This window comes from Xenopus tropicalis, chromosome 9, assembly GCF_000004195.4.
Source record: "Xenopus tropicalis strain Nigerian chromosome 9, UCB_Xtro_10.0, whole genome shotgun sequence".
Lineage (NCBI taxonomy): Eukaryota > Metazoa > Chordata > Amphibia > Anura > Pipidae > Xenopus > Xenopus tropicalis.
Genome location: NC_030685.2, coordinates 74,071,878 through 74,095,716, shown reverse-complemented (window position 1 = coordinate 74,095,716; position 23,839 = coordinate 74,071,878). Strand labels below are relative to the sequence as shown.

The window sequence follows — 23,839 nt, the reverse complement described above, 5'->3', positions numbered from 1 at the left end:
CACATACAGGCGCACACACACATACAGGCACACACACATACAGGCACACACACACATACAGGCGCACACACACATACAGGCACACACACACATACAGGCACACACACATACAGGCACACACACATACATACAGGCACACACACATACAGGCACACACACACATACAGGCACACACACACATACAGGCACACACACACATACAGGCACACACACACACATACAGGCACACACACACATACAGGCACACACACACACATACAGGCACACACACACACATACAGGCACACACACACACATACAGGCACACACACACATACAGGCACACACACACACATACACACACATACAGGCACACACACACATATATATATATATACACACATACACACACAGGAACACATACACACACAGGCACACACATACAGGCGCACACACACACACATACAGGCGCACACACACACACATACAGGCGCACACACACACACATACAGGCACACACACACATACAGGCACACACACACATACAGGCATACACACAGACACATACAGGCATACACACACACACATACAGACACGCACACACACACACAGGAACACACACACATACCTTCCTTCGCTGACTTACGCCCAAAGTATGTATTTCTGCACCAAGAATAGGCAGGTGTGTCCTGACAGGCGGCTCCCGTGCCTATTAGGGCAATAAACTTTAGATCAGTGTGTCATACACTAGTGTTATATATATACACCCTAATTTTAGTGCATTAAATATGTAAATAACAGTGTCAGCAGAGTCCTTAGTCCCTTGTTATATTATAAGTAGGGTGCAAAGACAATGTTATGATATATTTAAAAAAAAAATTATATTTCAGGTGTCAGTATCTCTTTAATGATGAGCCTCAGTAAGGTAACTACAGCCCTGCAAGCCTGGTGCCACCCTGGAGACCCTCCATGTGGGGGATGGGGGGGCTTTGGTGCATATATGGGTTTATACTGGTCCAAATATATTACATTACTTATTTCATGTTATTGGGGAGAAATAACCCTATAAACATGCCCCAAAGAGTTTCTGAACTACAACACCCTGCGCATAGCACTTTGGACCATTCCTATGAAACCTTTCTCTTCTGATTGCTTTGATTCACTGATGCTGGTTCTGTTGCTCTGTGAGGCTGCAGTGTTAGTATTATTGTTCCAAACTAAAGAGCTAAAAAGGGAAATCATTCCAAAAATCAAAAGATTTAAACCAACTACAAACCTGTAAAGATCAAAGTAAAAGTGAATTTAAAGGTAAACTACCCCATTAATTCCGGTAAGGGAACAAGAGCTGATAATGGAGCTGGGTGAGGTGTAAGAGCTCCATGAATTGCAGCTGCCAAACTACAGCTCCCAGAATTCCCAGTGCAGCGCTCCCCAGCCTATAGCAAGCTGCCCCATCTCTCCGGGCAGGACAGGGTTAGGTCCCAGGCTCTAACACCCACAAACACACTCACACCATTTCCTCATATGTGGCTGCTTCTCAAGTTACCGCCGCCTGGGTGGGGAGAAGCCCGGACAGCCTGGGAGCCCAATACGTGGAGGATCCGGCATGGGGATCGCTTAATGTGAGGAGCCTGGAGAAGGGGGCGCTGCGGGGCCCCAAGTGCCCGGGGAAGATGCCACGCAGGCAGGAGTGAGGCGGCCGAACCGTGGGACCGTCAGTGACTGAGCCCCGGACTGAGCGCAGGATGAGGCGCTATTTGCGCGGCAGCGGCCGGGCTCTGGCGTTTATATTCATTGCCTCGGTGAGCTGGCTGCTGTTTGACATGGCGGTACTCAGGATGACTTTCAGTGAGAGCAGCAAAGCGCTACAGTCCGACGAGCTGATGCGCAGAGAGCTGGGCTTGGGGCAGGGCAAGAAGGGCCGGGGCAGGTGGATCAAGCAGCCCCTATGGGACGATAACGCCACTAAGCTGAGAGGGGTATTCCTGCCCCCTGCGGAGGAGCCCAGCCCGGGGCCCAAACTCCGGCAAAGGCACAGAAAAGGGACCATCAGACCCCTAAAGGTGCTGCCAGATATACCCCCTGAGAGGCCAGATATACCCCCTGAGAGGCCAGATATACCCCCTGAGAGCCGGGCAAAGGGCACATCGGAACCCATGGGCAGGCACAGCCAGGGGGGGGCACAGGGGGATGGGGACTCGCAGCAAAGAGTTAAGGCACCCAGTCCCACTGCTGCCCCTGCAGCCAATGCCATGGAGACTGGGGCATCTGACAGGGGTAAGGTGGGGGGGCAGAATGCAGGGGGGGCTCTTGGCTCAGAGGATCACCAGGGGGCAGGTGGTGCTAAGGCTTCATCCTTGGAGGGAGTGAAAGAGAAGGATCAAAGTAAAGAGGGTGCAGGGAATGTTGAGGGGCCCCTAGATGGGGCATTACATCAGGATAGAATAAAGGAGGAACAGCTTAAAGGGGGCGCAGGGGATGCACAGGGGGGGCTCAGTGACTTGAATAAGGAGGGAACAAAAGAGAAGGAGCAGATTAAAGAGGGTGCAGGGGTTGCACAGGGGGGGCTCAGTGACAGATTTAATAATGAGGGAATTAAAGAGAAGAAGCAAAGTAAAGAGGGTGCAGGGGATGCTCGGGGGGTCCGCAGTGACACATTACATGAGGAGGGGCTAAAGTTTGTTAAAGGGGACACAGAAAATAAACAGGGCCCCCTCAATGGCACATCACATCAGGATGATATGAAAGAGAGGGAGCCAGGTAAAGGGGTTGAAAGTGAAGCTCAGGGGCCCCTTACTGACATATTACCCCAGGGGGGAATGAAGGATAAATTGGCAAGTAAAGAGGATGCACAGGGAGCCCTCCCTCTCTCATTACACCTGGAGGACAACAAGGGCCCAAATAAAGAGGCCTCATTGCATGGAAAAGAAAAGAATAATACAAAATCAAATGAAAATCAATCAAATGAACCCCCTTCAGACACCCAGAAGCACCCACTGGTTCCCAGCGAATCAGAGGACATGGTTATGATTGTCAATAAGATAAACTCCTCTGTAGAAAATACATTGAACTTAAACCAGAACATGACAGAGGAGGCAGCAAATAAAACAGCAGAAGCCATTGCACCCGTCCAAACCAATCTAACCAAGGCCTTGGAAAAGCCTGGAAAGATGTTACCTGTTACCGACACCCCATCTGTAAACCACGAGATAAAGAAAGAAAGTGGCAATATCTCCAAATCTCTGGGTTCTACAGAGGGCATTCTAGATAAATTGGCAAGAATTGACAACGCAGCCAAGGGGAATATCACAGAGCTGACTGAGGAGGAGGGCGTGAAGGATAAGCTGGTGCCACCGGGCAATGTGCCAAAGGACCACGAGCCAGCAAAGCCACGGAGTAACAAGATGCACAAGGTTGTGCCCATTGACAGGACGATGTCGCCTAGGGATCCCAATGCCCCAGGGCAGTTGGGGAGACCAGTTGCCGTCCCTGAGGACAAACAGGGCGAGGCTCAAAGCAGGTGGAGAGAGGGGCACTTTAATGTCTATCTGAGTGATCTGATCCCATTGGACCGTGCCATTCAGGACACAAGGCCTGAGGGGTAAGACTAGTTCCCATTCTAAGGTATTACTATGCCACACAGGCAGACTGCCCCCCCCCCTTGTACCTCAGATGACCTAGATATTGGTGTTTGAGTCTTTGTATAAAATATAAAAAATAGGCCTTTATAGCCTAGGCTGACCTGCAGGGGGTAACTGTAGGATTTGGCTCTGGCATTATTGTAACTAGACAGGTGCATGTTTCTGTTCAGAGTCAATGAAAGCAGAAGTGTGATTGGTTGATTCGGAGTTCCATGACCTGTATAAAAGCACTTATCCTGCAACCTTGTGCCTTTATATGGTCATGGGACTGATCATTGACTTATAATATACAGGTATGGGATCCCTTATCCGGAAACCCTTTATCCAGAAAGTTCAGAATTACAGAAAGGCCATCTCCCATAGACTCCATTATAAGCAAATCATTCTGAGTTTTAAAAATTATTTCCTTTTTCTCTGTAATAATAAAACAGTACCTGTACTTGATCCCAACTAAGATATAATTACCCCTTATTGGGGGCAGAACAGCCCTATTGGGTTTATTTAATGGTTAAATGATTCCCTTTTCTCTGTAATAATAAAACAGTACCTGTACTTGATCCCAACTAAGATATAATTACCCCTTATTGGGGGCAGAACAGCCCTATTGGGTTTATTTAATGGTTAAATGATTCCCTTTTCTCTGTAATAATAAAACAGCACCTGTACTTGATCCCAACTAAGATATAAATAATCCTTATTGGAGGCAAAACAATCCTATTGGGTTTATTCAATATTTAAATGATTTTTAGCAGACTTAAGGTAGGGAGATCCAAATTACAGAAAGATCCCTTATCCGGAAAACCCCAGGTCCCGAGCATTCTGGATAACTGGTCCCATACCTGTACTTATAATTTCACATGGGGTACATTATTTCCTATATTATATCTATGGAATAATATACATATAATAATGAAAGAACTCACCAGGAAATCCCATTAACATATAAGGCACAAAATGACTCACTCTAGTTAGTAAGCCAGTCATATCAATAATATGGGATTTATAAGTGTCTGCTTAATTGGTAGCAAACAGTAGTTAGGAGTAAGAAGATGACAGGTGGAAGCCAATAGTAGGCCGAGGGCCAAACCAGGGCAACAGAAAAACAGGTTATGTGACCTATAAACTGAAAGTGCCTGTTGCATTGCTACATATTTTGTGTGTTCTAAGGAATGTGTGAAATCAGGGTTTCCCATCTGGAAGCCATCCAGGAATATTAATGGCCACCAGCTTTGCCAAGTCTTATGTTTCAGTATTGTTCAGCGCTGAAAACATGACCATTGAATGTTGTGGAGTAAGTTTAAAAACACTGATCCGTCCCTCAGATTGGAGTAGGAGGATTGAGTAGATTGAGAATTAGACAGTAGAGCAAGATAGGGATAGTAGATCAAGATGGAGACAGTGGATCGAGATGGAGACAGTAGGGCAAGGTGAGGACAGTAAAGTGGCAGTGATTGGGCAAAGTGCATATAGTAGGGAAAGAAAGAGGCAATAGGGCAAGGTGGAGACATTCTTACAATATGGTCACATTGTTACAGTAGTGCAGGATGGAGACAGTCGGACAAAATGAGGATCACAGAGTAAGATGGTGACAGCATCAAGAAATGGCGACAGTAGGGCAGTATGGGGATACTACAGCAAGGTGGAGACAGTAAGGCAGGATGGGGACAGTAGGGTGAGATGGGGACTGTAGAGCAACATGAAGACTGCAAAGCGAGATGGCAACAGTAGAGCAAGATGGGACAGTAAGGCAGGATAGAGATAGTAAGGCAAGATGGGGACATCAGAGTGAGATGGTGACAGTGGAGCAAGATGGGGATATTTGGGCAAACTGGGTACAATAGAAAAAGATATAAGCAGTAAAGCAAAGGAAAGACATTTGTACAGTTGGACAGACTGGTACAGGATGGGGCAGGATGGACACAGCAAGGCAAGACTGTAACAGTAACACTGTATGACCGTGCTGCCCAACATGCCTCCCATCAGTATTTTGCAGTACATCTCCCACTCCTTATGCGGAAGGGCAGGGGTCCCCAACCTTTCTTATCCGTGAGCCACAGTCAAATGTAAAAAGACTTGGAGAGCAACACAAGCACCATAAAAGTTCATGGAGGAGCCAAATAAGGGCTGTGATTGGCTATTAGGCAGCCTCTATGCAAACTATCAGCTTACAGGGGCTTTATTTGATAGTAAATCTTGTTTTTATTCAACCAAAACTTGGCCACAAGTCAGGAATTCAAAAATAACTCCCTGGTTTGGGGGCACTGAGAGCAACATCCAAGGGGTTGGGGAGCAACATGTTGCCCCTGAGCTACTGGATGGGGATCACTGCTGAAGGGCATAAGTTGGAAAGTTTAACTTTAAAATAAATTATTGGCTCTCCAATGTATATTTTGCCCTGGGGTTATACACATGGCTGTCTCCTTACATGTTAATATGCATTTATGTCAAAGTAAATGTTATAGAGACATGTCTGAAACCTGCAGTTTATTTACCCTTTGATCTATCCTTCAGATTTATATGAAACTCTCAGTTCTGTTTGTTCTGAGCACCAGACTTATATTCTCTTAGCCACTATCAGAAAGCATCCTGCAATGAATTGGTTTCATTATCTTCTCACCTATTCCTGGGGACCTTGTGCAGATGTGTTTGATACAAAGGAAACGGAGAGCCGTATTTCTTCTTCTGCCCCATTTATTTCAAAACAGCGAGGTCATCTGCAACCAACGCACTTTCTTGTTCACAAGTAGAAGTTTTCTCTAGAGAGTATAGATAATATGGATATTGAGAAATATAAGAAAACGCCTTTACTTTATCAGCCTTTCAGAGTAGAGATCTTTCTACAGACTGATAAGCCATTATCGGGGGCGCAATGCCTAATCATGTAAGTGGGCGAGATCCCATGAAGTCCAAGATCTCCTGGAGATACAGGGGCTAAAGGTGCACTGTGGGGCAGTTCTTCTCTGTAAAATGAAAGTAAATCTAAGTTTATTGACAGCAGCTTAAAGAAAACATTCAACTAAAACGTTTAGTATCCTGAAAATGTAACTTATCTAAGCAGTGAATTTGCCACTGGAAGTTTATTTCTTTAGTAAAGGTTCACTGAATCCATCGGATGCAAATCCTTCTCCTGTGCGTCAAGATGGATTATGGGGAGAAACGCTGCATGCTGGGTAAAAACCATGGCAAATTGTCTGAAATTGCACTTAGCACACTTGAACTTGTGGGTGTAAATAGCCCTTTAGCTACTTAATGAAACATTAGACCAAATATGGAACCCATTTAAACCCAAATTTTCATGTTAAAAATTAAGCACAAAAAAAAAAATCAACTGTTTGGTCCCTCTGAGGGTAGATAATTAGATTCCCAGTGCACAGATACCCCCAGTGGTGAAACTATAAATGTGGCAGACCCCATGGGCCTTGGGTTACCACCTTTTTAAGATGATAAGTCTGGGTGGCAGGTTTGGGGCAGTTTCCCTAATTTGTAAATCTTGACAGGCAGTTTTCACCCAGACAGGCCTTCCAAAAACCCTGCTGTTCTGGTGAAAACCAAACAGGTGGCAACCCTACAAACCAGACAGGTGGCAACCTACGTGGCTATCTCCAGGGCCTATGGGGAGGGCGCTTCACATGTGATTCAGCCAAATTTCAAACAAGATCCTGATGCTTTCCTGACCTGATTCACTCCAACCTGGAATTTAAATTGCTGGCTGGTTGCAGTGGTTAATAACCTGGATTAATGATGTTCCAGTTCTGTTGGTCAGGTGCTGTTTGGTTCTGGAAATACTGGCAGGTCTGGAAAGCAGACAGAAAATAAATATAGGCAATCACAGTTATGCCTCAGCACTGAGATAATGGAGCGGGTTTATTGTACTTTTTGTCACCAAAGAAAAAAAGTTAGTGCAAGTTGTGTGGATATAAGAAAGCACACATGGAATATGGGAGAAAACTTTCCTTTCATTTACAGAGGCCAATCATTTCCAGTCTGTGGTGGATGAGGTCTGGGGGCGCTGATGGGACTTGTAGTACAACCAAGGCTTTGAATCTTGATTAAGGGAACAATAGAATCCAAATAGACAGTGCTGGAACTATGAGGGGCCTCTGCGCAGGGCCATGTTTCCTTTGGACAGTTATGGCAGAATATTATGTTGCATTTCACTCCATGCAGCAGCGCGTTGCTGCCAAGTGTCTCCGTGGCACAAAGGGGCTCAGTATTGGGATACAGGGCTCTTTTCAACCTGCCCTGCTGTACAAGTGGCTCAGCTGGTTCTAAAGAGCCCAGTAGACTTAAAAAGGGAAATTTGAGTTTGTTTTATGCATTTACATTGCATTTGTTATTAGTAGTTTGGGGGCAGATTTAATTGATTTCTTGACTAATTTTTAACCAAAAAAAACTTTTTTTTGCCCATATCTCTAAAGTCACTCCTTTTCCTTGCCCAGAATGAATTTCCCATCAACTGTGAGAATTTATCCTACACAAATCTCTTTTTTCCCATCTGGGTCCACTGATTTTGCAATTTGGCCCACAAGTTAAACTGCAAGAAATTTTCACAGAATGTTTACAATTCTTTAGCAGATTGGGCGCGGATATTCAATTGGTTTGTGTATGATTTCTGTAGGGCAGCGTTCTTTCACAAGTACAGTTATAGGACCCGTTATCCAGAATGCTCTGGACCAAGGGTATTCTGGATAAGGGGTCTTATTTTGGTACGCCACACCTTAAGTCTACTAAAAAATCAATAAACCCAGTAGGATTGTTTTGCATCCAATAAGGATTAATTATATCTTAGTTGGGATCAATTACAAGGTACTGTTTTATTTCTACAGTGAAAAAGGAAACCAGTTTTAAGATTCTGAATTATTTGATTAAAATGGAGTCTATGGGAGACGGGCTTTTCGTAATTCGGAGCTCTCCGGATAATGGGTTTCCGGATAAAGGATACCGTACCTGTAATGCCTGAGATTTTGCACTTTCTAAACACAACACGATACTATACGTGACTGGGCCAAATTGCAAACCAATGAGATATAAACTGTACCCTTTTTTCTGCTGTCAATTTGTAGGTGTTCTAATCAGCTGATTCACGATGACCTCCCCACCACGAGCATCATTATCTGCTTTATTGATGAAGTCTGGTCGACACTCATGCGTTCTGTTTATAGTGTTCTGAACCGGTCGCCGGAGCATCTTATCAAAGAAATCATTCTTGTAGACGACTTCAGTACGAGAGGTACAATTCACATATGGAAAGAGTAGATTTTGAAAAAACATAGACATTTGTGTGGCTTTTTTGCTTTTCCCATAATTTCTTGAATTGATTTGAAAAAGGTTTCTCAAAGGCAAACTATACCCCCAAAAAATGTAGGTCCCTATAAAAATATATTGTATAAAACAGCTCATACGTAAAACCCTGCTTCAACTAAATAAACCATTTTCATAAAAACTTAAGTACTTTCTTAGTAGTACAGGTATGGGACCTGTTATCCAGAATGCTCGGGACCTGGGATTTTCCAGATAAGGGATCTTTCTGTAATTTGGATCTCCATAACTTAAGTCTGCTGAAAATCATTTAAATATTGAATAAACCCAATAGGGCTGTTCTGCCCCAATAAGGGGTAATTATATCTTAGTTGGGATCAAGTACAGGTACTGTTTTATTATTACAGAGAAAAGGGAATCATTTAACCATGAAATAAACCCAATAGGGCTGTTCTGCCCCCAATAAGGGGTAATTATATCTTAGTTGGGATCAAGTACAGGTACTGTTTTATTATTACAGAGAAAAGGGAATCATTTAACCATTAAATAAACCCAATAGGGCTGTTCTGCCCCCAATAAGGGGTAATTATATCTTAGTTGCGATCAAGTACAGGTACTGTTTTATTATTACAGAGAAAAGGGAATCATTTAACCATGAAATAACCCCAATAGGGTAAAAATACTTCCTTGCTTTAGCTGAGCAGTAACATTTGAACTTGCCATTTAGCAGAAAGGTTTGGAGTCATTTATGCTCATCTTAGTGACCTTCCTTGTTCACACTTCAACTCCACATTTCTCAGCAAGCTAAGGGTACTTAGCAGGAAAGTGGCAACCAAACTTAACATTGTTGCCAGTTATTGTTAACTTGTTTAACATTTGTCATTTGTTCCTCCACCCTCCCTGCTGCCTCCATTTAGCACTACACTGCCTTTCCCTTACTTTCTACGGCTCAATAAAACAAACAGGGACATTTTTTTTAAAAAATTTAACATGCATCAAAAGTATCTAAATATATGTATGTGCTGCATTTTAGACCATTTACTACCTAAGATACAGGGTTCTAGCACAGTAAAGGCATTTAGTGACTGGATGACATCTGCACTGATCAGCTAACAAGAGCCAACAGAAGCTTTTTTTTGTAGTTATTTCGTTTTTTTGTTCAGCAGATCCTAAGGGAAAATTAATAAAGGAAAAAATACCCCCAGGATGACTACTTAACCAACAGGTAGTTTATATTATATTAAGATGTTCGATCAGATTCTACGATGAGAAACATCTAGGAGTAGATAGCATTTATAGACTTCCTACGGTCTGAATTATCCTGGAGTAGACCTTGCAGTGGGGACCTTATCCAGTCACTGAACTGATGCTATAATGCTTTTACTATACAGGTCTGGGACCTGTTATCCAGAATGCTCGGGACCTGGGGTTTTCCGGATAAGGGATCTTTCCGGATCTTTATAACTAAAGTCTGCTAAAATTCATTTCAATATTGAATAAACCCAATAGGCTTGTTTTGCCTCCAATAGGGATTAATTATATCTTAAGGTATATCTTCGGCCTGTGTAGGGGAAACAACATCTGGCCTGCCCGACCAATATCTGGCCTGAAATCGGCCAGATAGCGATCGGCAAGGTTAAAAAATTCTGTCGGATCGGGTACCACATCGGCTCTTGATGCGGTCACCGAACCGACTGCCTATTCCAGTCGTTATAATTCGATCGTTTGGCCCCAGAGCCAAACGACCGAATTAGCCTAAACGAAATTAGCCTGAATTCCCCCGATATCGCCCACCCATAGGTGGGGATATCGGGAGAAAATCTGCTCGCTTGGCAACCTCACCAGGCGAGTGTATCTTTACGTGTATGGGCACCTTTAGTTGGGATCAAGTACAGGTACTGTTTTATTATTACAGAGAAAAGGGAATCATTTAACCATTAAATAAACCCAATAGGACTGTTCTGCCCCCAATAAGGGGTAATTATATCTTAGTTGGGATCAAGTACAGGTACTGTTTTATTATTACAGAGAAAAGGGAATCATTTAACCATTAAATAAACCCAATAGGGCTGTTCTGCCTCCAATAAGGGGTAATTATATCTCAGTTGGGATCAAGTACAGGTACTGTTTTATTATTACAGAGAAAAGGGAATCATTTAACCATTAAATAAACCCAATAGGGCTGTTCTGCCCCCAATAAGGGGTAATTATATCTTAGTTGGGATCAAGTACAGGTACTGTTTTATTATTACAGAGAAAAGGGAATCATTTAACCATTAAATAAACCCAATAGGGCTGTTCTGCCTCCAATAAGGGGTAATTATATCTTAGTTGGGATCAAGTACAGGTACTGTTTTATTATTACAGAGAAAAGGGAATCATTTAACCATTAAATAAACCCAATAGGGCTGTTCTGCCCCAATAAGGGGTAATTATATCTTAGTTGGGATCAATTAAAAAAAAAAATTAGAATGATTTGCTTATAATGGAGTCTATGGGAGACGGCCTTCCCGTAATTCAGAACTTTCTGAATAACGGGTTTCCGGATAACGGATCCCATACCTGTACTAGAACCCTGTATATTAGGTAGTACCAGGCCTAAAATGTGGCGCATAATAAATCATTCAGCTGTTCACTATCCTTTAAAATAAAAAAGTCAGAGATACTGAAAGTGAGAGATTCTATTGTAGTTTAGCAAGATCTGGAGGGGCCACAAGACACTTGTACCTCATATACTTATATTTTATTTACTTGTCTTGTTCAGACTACCTCAAGGAAAAGTTAGACACATACGTGAAGAAGCTTCCCAAGGTCCGCGTTCTTCATCTCCCTGAAAGACACGGTCTCATTCGTGCAAGGATTGCAGGGGCAAATATTGCAACAGGTAGTAATGACTATTGGAGTTTCTTTTTTGGGGGGGGGCACTGATATTCCCATTGTGTACAAATGTATGTGTATTGGCCCAAAATGATTTTATTCCCATTTAATAAGGTTCAGCCCAGCTGAATTTCCATTGATCATGGGCAAAAGGTCAGCACAATAAATCTTTCCAGCATTTACAACAAATTTTTAAATCTAAAAACCCTTGGTTATTTCTTTTACTGCACAGGAAAATATATTTAGCATTGATAAATCCACCCAGTAGTGACTGATGGATGTGAGTAACAGTTGTTGCATGTAAGATAGTAGTGAAACTATGTAAATTACTATATAATTGTCCTTACATAACCATCCTACTCATGTCCCCCAGCAACCACATGCTATTTTGCTAATTACTTCCAGGGAAAAAATACATTTTTATACAGAAACATGATCCCTGAGTTCCTGTGTATGAGGGGGCACTGAGTGTGCTCCAGGAATGTGCCCTGTGTGGCTGAACTCCAGGTTGGCCGTGGGATATACCTATAATCGTGTGGTTGGAAACTGTATAAATGATGTCCAAATAGAATCTAATGAAAGCAGCCTTCAGCAGGATATTGTGGATGCATGGGAAGAAGGCACAGTGCAAAAGAGATATTTTTGGGCATTTGTTATATTTGAAGGACTTTGAAATGGAGGCCGTTGGGCTGTTATCAAGCCTGGACTGGCTATCTGTAAATTCAAGCAGATGCCAGAGGGGCTGCTATAGACACTCACTATTTATTGGGCTGGTGGGGGGGCTGTTTGAGCCTCTGTGTACTTGAAATACCAGGGCCTATTTTGAATCCCAGTCCAGGCCTGGCTGCTGTGGATATGCTTTCCATGGGGGAGACCATTCTGAATTTATTAAATGGAGTATAAAGGCACAACTTATCTTCTGATATTGTAGATATTTAGTTTCAAGCACCCAAGCATTCAACACAGAAGTCACATTTGAAATATATATATATGTTATATATGCATTAATCTCTCCGAATGAGGTAAAGCTGCATCAAGACTCATGCCCTAGGTCAGTGGTCACCAAACTGTGGGCCTTGGAAGGCCTTGAAGCAGTGACATGGGGGGGTTTAGCCTGAAGGTCAGTTGGGATGAAAACTGGAGAGAATGAATCTGCTTAAAGGTCAGTTAGGGTGAAGATTTGGTTGAATATATGTTTGCTGTTCTAGGTATCCTTGGAACTTAACTGAATGACTGATGCACCAAAGCTTTTCTGTATCTGTACCCAACCTGATCTGAGGCCTTCAAGGACCCATAGGTTATGCCTTCAACATGGGCTTGAACTGGAAAAGTTTGGAAACCTCTGCTGTAGGGATGATGGGATTTGTTGAGGGCTTCAACCAGCACAGCATACGGGCAGCTTGGAAGGCAGAATGCTGCCCTATACAGTGTAGGCTTCTATTCATCTGCCAAATCCAACATTGGGGGAAAACTGACACAGCACTAATCATGTGACCAAAAGACGTCCTTAAATACTTATGATCGTAATGCATTTACAGTGATTCATTGGTCATTCTCTTTCCCAGGAGAAGTTCTGACATTTCTGGACTCCCATGTAGAATGCAACGTTGGGTGGCTGGAACCACTTTTGGAGCAAGTTCGAATAAACAGGAGAAAAGTTGCGTGCCCAGTGATTGAAGTCATTAGTGCTTTGGACTTGAGGTAATGGGATATTGTTTTACTTCCCAAGTCAGTTAAAGGGGAACATAACCCTATATTTTCTTAAATGCTAGTTCTCAGCACAGTAACCCTTGCTGATACTACAACTGCATCAACCCATGCCTAAAAGTCAACAATTGCCCTATACCTGCTGGCGAAGAGGATTGAGGTTGGCAAGTGCCATGTTAGTCACGGCAATCCAGCCCTAAAATGGCAGTTATTGCAGAGTAGGTTCATGACCAATGGACCAGAAGTAGAGCTTGCCTTCCAGTTTGCTGGAGATCAGACATATGTTCTTTATTTGGAGGAGAGTGCCAACAATTATGAGAGGGAAGGGCAGTTTTAGTGATGTTTGGAGCCTTTTGCAGCAATGCCATTTGTCAAGGACTTTTGCAGAGACTTCCCCCTGCTGTTCATTTTTACTTTACACCCCACCTAGTGGCAGAAGGCAGAACCTGTTATTTAATATTGGCATTTATAACTTAACTATGAGTTGGGTGTTTGTTTTTCTTTAAGTCCTTACAGGGCACTCAGCAGACCTGCTATAGAGGAATAACTGTAAGTAACGAAGTCATGATATTTTCTATTTGACTGCAGCTATATGACAGTAGAGAGCTTCCAAAGAGGCGTATTCACCTGGCCCTTGAATTTTGGCTGGAAGGCCATGCTTCCGGAAGTAATTCAAAGAGATAACATAACAGAGATGGATCCAATAAAGTGAGTAAAATGGAATATTCCTTTTATTTTATTTTGCTTTGGTTAAATATTGTGATCCACATAGAACCACATTATGTTCTGTTCCATTATAATTGTTTTAGGACATGTAATAATGAATGGAGTGGTTGGAGGCGTAAGGCTTATGGCATACGTAAAATATGGCATAGACTAAATATTTAATTCTGCTGAGAAGCTCCTGATACCCCCATGTGAATGGAAGACATCTATTGCCACTTGTAACAGGCACTTTTGGCACAAAATACATATTTGAGCATATTGGGGTTTAAAATTGTCTGTTGCAGTGGTGACAGGTAGCGTTGGACTGGGCCCCACTAGGGCTGGAACCTCGAGGGCTTATCTGCCAATGGAAATGATAGGGGTAGAGGGGGCGTGGACTGTCCACAGCAGCCATGGGTAGTGGGCATAGGTCAGCTGGTCCCATCGGGTTTTTTAGTCCGGTGTCCAGCAAACCCAGTCCAATCCTGGTGACAGGCAGTTTCTATTGAAATGAGTGACAGGAGGTATAAGCATTTATTGGCGGTCCTCCATCAGGTAAACTATGCCAGCAGAGACATGCTGCCTATATAGGGCCTTTCCAAAGTGGGAAAAAATTGACTAGATATTTATTGGCCAGGTGAGAAGATCCTGGTACATGAGGTCCACAATGTTTCAGTGTTGCTGTCAGTGGATCTCCATAGTCCTGCTGTGTTATCATATTGTTGACCCAGGGGCTTAATAGTTGGAGCAGCACAATTTGGCTCAGCACATGGGTGCCTAAATCAGGCAAAGACCCACCGGGCCAAACAAGCAGATCCTCCCTTGAATGGCCAGCTTTGCACTGCAGCTTGTTCTCCCTTAGAGACAGGGATACAGGCTGCTGTATAACAAATGGTTGATTCATAGTCCAGCCATGGGCTTCGCTTTGACCCCTACTGCAAATGCCGCTTGTGCCAGTTATTGTTTTCCATAGACACTGAAGCAAAGTAACCTTTTATAAATCTCTTTATCCCATTTATAGCAAATGAAAGGAAATGTGAAATGCATTTGTGCCCAGACGGCTCTGTGTATAGCACTCTATGAATTCCATTGTATCCAGATTTATAAGCCAAGCGACTTATTTCCATAATGTCTGTTTCTGTTTCAGGTGCCCGGTCATGGCCGGAGGATTGTTCTCCATTGAAAAGAATTATTTCTATGAACTTGGTACCTATGACCCTGGACTGGATGTTTGGGGGGGAGAAAATATGGAAATATCATTTAAGGTATTGTCATGCTAAGTCACCTTTCATTCTCTTTCTATATTAAAGGGGTTGTCCAGTTTTACATTAATTTTTAATATGTTCAAGAGAATGCTATTCTCAAACAATTTGCAATTGGTCTTCATTTTTTTATTTGTGGCTTTTGAATTATTTAGCTTTATATTCAGCAACTTTCCAGTTTAGAATTTTAGCAACTGAATGGTTTCTAGGGTCCAAATTACCCTAGCAACCAGGCGGTGGTTTGAATGAGAAACTGCCCTGGTGTTGAAGTGCCTTATTATTCTCATGCAGATCTGGATGTGCGGAGGTGAAATTGAGATCATTCCCTGCTCCAGGGTCGGCCATATATTCAGAAACGACAATCCGTACTCATTCCCGAAGGATCGGATCAAGACCGTCGAGAGGAACTTGGTCCGCGTCGCAGAGGTTTGGTTGGACGATTACAAGGAGATCTTCTATGGCCACGGGCAACACCTCCTTAAGTATCTTCCCAACATTGGGGACTTGACAGAGCAAAAGCAGCTCAGGGAGAGACTCCAGTGCAAAAACTTCAATTGGTACATCAAGAATGTGTTTCCGGACATGGGAACCCCGCTGCTCAGGGCCACTGGAATGGTGAGTGGATGGAATTGGGGATTCCAGGTCAGATTCCAGTGCTGCAAGATCAGTGGAACTGGCAAGGAATGGTTTGCCCGCTGTATCTTGAGATTTTCCTGCTTAGTGGCAGTCGTTATTTGTGTTACTAGAGGCGTTCATACTCCTCCATTGAAAAAAAAAACCCGCCACCTGTTGGCTTTGAATAAGTACTTTTCCATTAGAAATACAAGCAGTATGGCAGCTCCCATATTTGAATTGACATATACAGGAAACAGTTACTCTGTGCATGCAGTAAGCTATACGCTTATTTACTTAAAAAAAGGGAAAATAATAATAATAGGTGTATACATCATGCCCTGAGAATGCTGGGACATGGTTACTTGTGTTCACTGCACACAGTGCTGCTTATTTTGTGTATCTGCAGCCATAAAAGTTAGACTAGATCACACTTGTTAGTATGGAAACTATCCCGATCTGGGCTGTACGAAATCCTTTCATTTAACCCTTTGCACTCAGCCTGTGCTGACATATATTCTTCAGGGGCTCAAGTGTTTAAATAGGCTGGTATATTTTTGCAGACCACTAGGGGGCAGCCACGCAATGTGACATTTAGTAGTAATAAATTACGTAGAAAACCATTCTCAGAAGGGAGGCCACACTAAAGAGCACTATGGTACACACAAACACACACAAAAAATGGCGAAATGTGTTTTTATTTTTGCTTTTATGTTTAATTTCAGCTGTCAAATCCAAAGCTTAGGAAATGCCTCGCCATCGAAAACTCAACCTTTGTCCTCGAGTCCTGTGAAGGAAACAAAAAGGTAATCGGACAAATAGCAATATGAGCCCAGCTGGGAAAAGTAAATGGATATATGTGCTTAGTTATTCATTGGCATTACCAATGCAGTATATATATATATATATATATATATATAAGAACAAGACACCTTGTGTGCCACAGTACTGGTATAAAGGACAAGTAACACCATAAAGTGAACATATATTGTGTTACTATTATCAGCCCACCTAGCTCCTATAAATAAACTGTGTCCTTTCAACCAATGGCCTATTTATATAAATATATGAAAAATGGTTTTGTTCTGTAGAGGGCTGTGGGGGCCTTATCTGTAATCTGCTATGTAAATGTAGGCTCTATATCCTATACAAGATAAATATCACTATATTCAACATTTTGAAGCAAACACACCAGTGAAGGCTAAAAGTACATTTTATTAAAATGCAGCATCATCCAAGGGCCACCCAGGGCCCACTGGGGAACCTGACACCCTGGGATCAATATTACAGCAATTAGATATAGATTCTGCCCGTGACATAGGTTTTAATAAAGAGAGGCCCTCAGTGGAAATGATGGGCTGAATTGTTTTAGGCTAGGACCCACTGGCTGGGAGAGTGTTTGGCACCCTGGCAGGCCAGCCTGGCCCTATTAAAAGTCAGGTTCCTCTGTAGTCTGTGCCCCTGGTTACCTTGATGGCTTCTGGGCAAGTGGCTGGCACAAGGGAGGCTTTGCAGAAAACGGGTGCTGGTTACTTGTGTTACCTGTTGTGGGTGCAGCCTTCTTGTACAGGTTCTGCCCTTTTCCACCTAATGCAGGTACTATGTCTGAACACTACCAACACCATGCTTGTGCCGCCCAGGTAGCCCAGATCTTAATATCATTCGCCATTGCCATTAAGAATTATTATTACGAACATGATATTAATTATGATTCTCTCCACAGAGCCAGCAGTTCAGCTATACTTGGTTACGGCACATCAGGCAAGGGGATCAGTGCATTGTTCCTGTTGAGAATGAGGACAGTGCGAGCCTTCAGCCCTGCGACTACACAATCGTTAATCAGAGGTGGCTGCACAAATCCCAGATTAGTTTTCACTCATCTCTGGTAAGTGGGGCCCTGTGCGCCCCCCCTGTGTTTGTTTCCCATAACAATGAGAAACAACAATGTATCAGGTAGTTGTGGGGATGATGTATCTGCACTCGACCTTTTAAATTTGAAAGGCTTCGGCACCCCATTGTGCACCCTAAATATTGTCCTCCATCCTTTCCCCTTCCCTGTCTATGTTCTTATCTACTTCATTGCCCCCAGAAGCTCTACTTCCTGCCGCCACAAGTATCCCAGGGACAGGAAACAACATGGTGCTCTCTGGAATAGTACCCGGGATGGTGTCATCTGGATGGGTAGGGCTGGGGTTAAAGAAGGCAGTATATGCCAAGGGTCCTATAGCCCCCTCATATAGTTGTGCCTAAAAACTACAGTCACTTTTGTGCTTGTTTGGGGAAATGTAATCAGATAGGTACATCTCCTTCCTGTCTCTCACTAAGCAGCAGTTCTGACATGCTTTATGAGATTCTAGAGGTTTGTATGCAGTGTTTTTGCATGATGAAAAATATAATTTTAAGCAAAATATAATTTTAAGTAACTTGTAGAAAAAGGAGGCATGTTGACCAGCCTAAAGGGCAGCTTGGCATTAATTGCATTGTAAGGGAGAAGACACACGGGGCTACTTGTAGCAGCTACTTGTTGTGGCTACTAAAAAAGACAATGCTGATTATTTACTGATAATTGTCTCTGTGTGTTTTAGCAGAAGCAATTCTCAGTATTATCTATGGCAGGGTATTTTCTGGAGTTTCTAGCCTTGAAAAAGTAGCTGCTTCTAGTAGCCTAGTGTGTCTTCACCCTAAGGGCTCTGGTACGCGGGGAGATTAGTCGCCCGCGACAAATCTCCCTTGTTGCGGACGACTAATCTCCCCGATATGACATCCCACCGGCGAAAATGTCGGGGAGATTAGTTGCCCACAACAAGGGAGATTTGTCGCGGGTGACTAATCTCCCCGTGTACCAGAGCCCTAAAGGTGATGCCAGAGATGTATGTAATCATATCTTCTAAAAATCCATTTTTTTTTACTATTATAAAGCTGCCCATAATGAGGGCAATTAATATTTTTTAACCAATATTTGATTTGCTTTTCAGAAAGACCACATTATGCTGGATAGCACTTTTATAACGTGCCTTGAAGCGGATCCGGAGAGCGGCGGCCTTGTGGCCAGGGAGTGTAGCTCATTAAAGCACTACCAGAAGTGGCGCTTCGAAAAGTACCTTGTCCTGTGAAAGTGAGTCTGGTCCCCTGAGCATTAATTTATTTCCTACTGTGAGACGATGAGCGCGGCCCTCCCTTTTTACTGGAGCCCAGAGAATATATTTTTGATATGACCTGCGTCTTTTTTACATGTTTACAAACAGTCTTGAGCCTTACAGCGCCACGGTCGGGGGTAACACAGCCTCTAGGACATGACAGATGTTGCTGGAACAATGTGGGGTGCGGCTAGAAATTCTGATGAAGAACTGGATTAAATGCGACTTTGCGCTACCGGGGGGTTTGGCGGGGTATTTTATGGACTGCATGTTTGTATGTGTCTGTTACATTATTTTCTAATTTAATGATAATGAATGTGTATGTGCAGGGTCAACTTTTGACATAGATAAAGTTTAATTTGCCTGCAAAGGCAGGCTGTTATGTAATAGAATCCTCAGTGAGGCTAGAGCAAGGGCAAATATTTATGGCACACACACATATATATATATATATATATATATATATATATAGGCTGCATTTTGTGCCATTCTGAAGCTGCAGTCAAAGAAGAACTAAAGTTTTAAAACTATAAATGCTGTATATGATATACTTACTGTACCAGCCCAGGGGTTCAGCAGCCTTAATGATCCAGGTTTTGCCATCTTGGAATTTGTTAGGCCATCTTTTGAGTGCCAGTGGCACTTCACGTTCTCAGGGGCCGTCAGAAAATATCAAGCAGAAAATAAGGATTATTTGTCATAGGCTGTGGTTGCCTTGGGCTGGTACAGAAGCCCAAGAAGAACATTTCTTTCCAACTTCATTATTTAAGCTTTAGTTCTCCTTTTAAGCTTCAATGCAACTCCTTGTAGCTGTGGTTTTGAAGGGACACTATCATCAAACTAATATATTTTATTTGCACATAAAAAGTGAATCTGGGCACGACTTGGCCACCTACGTGCTGGGCCAAATCAGGCAGATGTGATTGTTGGCCCTAGGGAGATCCATTGGGCAAGGACTGCATCAACGAGCCAGCGCTCCTCGTCCAACAGGATTTTCAAACATGGCTGAGTGATATCTGGGCAATTTGTGGCCAGATATTGGCCCATAATCAGGCAGATAAGCTGCAGACTCCAAATGAAGGGGCCAAATTAGCAGCTTAAATCTGCCCATGTATGGCCACCATAACATAGGAACGATTTTGAAGTTATTCACCACTATTAAATCCTGTGTAAAAAGAGAAATAAATGTGCAGTAACTGTGAAATGATGATAGTTTCCCTTTAAGCAAGACGATAAAAACATGGCAGCGAGTCTGTCTCCATGGGGATCAATGATGCAAGTAAACCTGATTTTAAAACAAAAATGACAGTTGAGAATAATGAAATGTAATTGTGTGTGACCTTTAGTGGCAGTAAGTGAATTGCACCAGTAATGTATCAAACCACCTGTTTTATAAATAGGTGCAAACGCTTATGTGGGGCCATTTATCTACACTGAACTGGTATGTTACATAGAGCATCTCCTTACTGCGCTGAGTTGCACTTCAACATTTGAAATCAATGGGCTTTAACGTGGGTTTAGGGCACTTTATGGGGTTATAGCTCTTGAAATTTTAACAGGTTTGGGAACAACAATAAAGGTAAAATAAGGACAGTTTACAAAAAGGAATCTTTTGTTTTAGAATGCTTGTTAAATAACTGCTGTAAAGCCTTTTGTGTACAGCAGCTGAATTTTCTCCCTTCCTGTCTGCCCCTTTTCATAAGCAGTTTATTTGGCTGTTGGAGGAATGCCTGAGGCTAGAGTTCGAGAACAGCTGGAGGGCTGCAGGCTGGACATCCCTGCACTAGGCATGGTATCAGCCTTTCCTTGTGCCTGTACCCAGAACAATTGCTTCGGCCCAGGTATAGGCACACAGAGCAGATTTAGGAGCAGAAACACGTACTGTAAGTATGCATTTTGTGCCAAAATGTGCTCTGTGTGCCTGTACCCAGAACCATTGCTTCAGCCAAGGTATAGGCACACAGAGCGGATTTAGGAGCAGAAACACGTACTGTATGTACAGTATGCATCTTGTGCCAAAATCTGCTCTGTGTGCCTGTACTCAGAACAATTGCTTTGGCCCAGGTATAGGTAAACAGAGCGGATTTAGGAGCACAAACATGTACTGTAAGTATGCATTTTGTGCCAAAATGTGCTCTGTGGGACTGTACCAGGGCTGAAGCAATGGCTTTGGGTACAGGCACAGGTAAAGGCTGATCCCAGCATAGGGGGCCCGTGTGATATTAGCTTTATAACCTATGTGGCCTTTACTAATCCTATTCATGTACTCCATTAAATCACAACATGGATCTGTGCCGAGTGAGCTCACACCGGTGCAACTATAAGTCGCATCTTGCAGTTTTTATGCAACAGTTTCGGTGCAACCAGATTTTTAATGAGTGAGGCACTTTCTGTTGGGAGAACATGGGACATAAGCATGGTGGGGGCTGAAGTCCTGGAACAAGTCGCATTGCTTGATAAAAATTTCCCCAGCCCTCAAAGGCCAGTGGCCATATTAGAATTCAAAAGAATCGTCCAATGCGAAACCCACCTTGTCTGTGTAAATGTGCCGCCATGTTTTTGTACTTTCGAGGCAAGTCAATTGGAGCAAAATAAATCCCATTGTTAGTGATGGAGATAATTTTGAAGGTTCTGCCCATCGCAAGGAGAATGAGGCTTTCCTGTATATTTATATGTGCCATAGGCCTTAAGGTTACAGTTTGCTGGAAGGAAAGTGTCAAAATCATCTTTTTCTCTCCTATAAAGTTTCATTCCATATCCAATAATATGTGCAATATCCAGATGTACCCTCTAGCTGCTATGGCTTTACAATCTGTGGTACGTGTCCCCTTGGGGGTACATATGGTTACTCTATTCCTTCATTTCATTGGTGTTTCCCATGCCTGTACATGTTTAAATAAAATCATTGTTTGGGGTACTTTTTCTTGCAATGGTAATTATTGGGGCACTTTGCCTCTGTACATATCAGTAGATCAATGAATACAATATTTTGATTTAGGTTTTTTGGGGGGTGTATACTTGTACTTTACCAGTTGTTTTGGACAAATCCACTCATGTAAGTTTACTATTAAAGGGAAAATATACCCCTCTTTTTAACATGAGCACATTCAGTTGGGCTTATGTAGAAAAGGTGCTGAGCTTCCAATAATAAATATAAAAACATAACTGATTTCACAGATTGAAAGGAAACCATGATACTCATACGAGCCATTTCCCCGCCCCCCTTGGGATCACAGTGTCATGGAACCCCTCCCTCAGCCTGTTCCATTGTGATGTGCTGATCCCAGAGAATCTGTGCACCGCCCCCTATGGAGAACAGACTTCAAGTCCCAGAATCCATCACTTCACACACAAACTAAGGGATGAGGTTGCATTACACTGTCAGTATCATGGTTTCCTTTCAGTCTGTGGAATCAGATATTGATGTTTTTATATTCATTTTTGGTGTTTGTGCACCTTGGCTACATAAGACCAACTGCATGAGCTTATGTAAAAAAGGGGGGTATATTTACCCTTTAAGATATTGAGGCACGTGGCAAATAATGTGCAAGTAGGTTGCCCTATTCTTGCAGTTGACTTTTATGTATTCTGTCAGGGGGTATTTCTGAGGAACCAAGGGCTGTTTTTCAAAATATACATTTCATGTGAGATCTCCCTTTAATGCCCCCTCGTTAGAACTCCCCTCTTTTCCCTTTTTTATCACCATGGATTCCCCAAGCCCCTTTCTTTTAGTGTTTTTACACTGATCCTCCTTCTTGGGCTAAAGCTTTTAAGATAAAGGCTGATAGGGGCAGAATAGGGGAATAAACACAGATGAAGAACAGAAATATGAGGATATGAAGAACAAGAAGAATACAAAATGTGAAAATAAAAAACATAGAGAAAGCAAAAGAAAGAGCTGGAGAAACATACACACAAACCAATGGATTTTTAGGGTCACATTTGCTGGCTGATATTAGGAAAGAACCATCACTGCCTCTACATAACCGGCAGCTCCTTGGTGTCCAAGGGCAGAATATGGCAAAATGCTTAGGGTTCTCTTCTTTGTGCAGCTGAAAATTAGGACACCAAAGTCTCTGTTTAGGGGAAATCAACAGACACTCAGCACTAGACAAACGCAACATAAACATTACTTATACATAAGATATATGTTCAGGCCTGTTCATCCGCCCAGGCCGCCCCATCAAACTTAAAGAGGAGTAATGGGGTAAAAGGTACGTGAAGTGCACAGATAGTGCTCGTCAGCACCAGACTGATTTGCTGTGCGTTGCTTTTTCTCTTCTTTCTCGTAACAAGATATTTGCTTTTTAGTTGTGATTTTGTGGTTTAACAGAAATTTAAGATCTCTGGGGCATCTGGATGTGTGTATTTCTCTGTGAATGACAGAAAATGTGGTCAAAACTGAAAGAGAGGATGACTGTGTAAAGGAACGAAGAAAGAGCCACAAAGTGCATTTTGCAGCTCAGCAATCTCCTGTAGGTGCACGTACGCACAATGCAGCCTTGTACGATAGGTTGGTTAGTGTCACCTGATCAGCTGCCATTCCAATGAGCAAAATAAATGCACATAAACTAATCAATGGGTGGCATAAATGTTTGCTGACCCCCCCCCCCCCCGCAGTAAGCCCTTGAGCCTTGCCCTTCTGCAATTGCACCCTGCC

At 42.8% G+C, this 23,839-nt stretch overlaps 1 protein-coding gene across 1 annotated transcript; it reads left to right on the top strand.

Moving 5' to 3' along the window:
• Positions 1–1,460: 1,460 nt before the first annotated feature.
• galnt5 (polypeptide N-acetylgalactosaminyltransferase 5) lies at positions 1,461–22,096 on the top strand. Its single transcript, XM_018097571.2, has 10 exons — positions 1,461–3,580; positions 8,684–8,850; positions 11,644–11,763; positions 13,322–13,457; positions 14,052–14,171; positions 15,316–15,433; positions 15,722–16,045; positions 16,768–16,848; positions 17,766–17,927; positions 19,018–22,096. The coding sequence occupies exons 1-10, from the start codon at positions 1,725–1,727 to the stop codon at positions 19,153–19,155; spliced, it is 3,222 nt and encodes a 1,073-aa protein (XP_017953060.2). The 5' UTR covers positions 1,461–1,724; the 3' UTR covers positions 19,156–22,096.
• Positions 22,097–23,839: the final 1,743 nt, after the last annotated feature.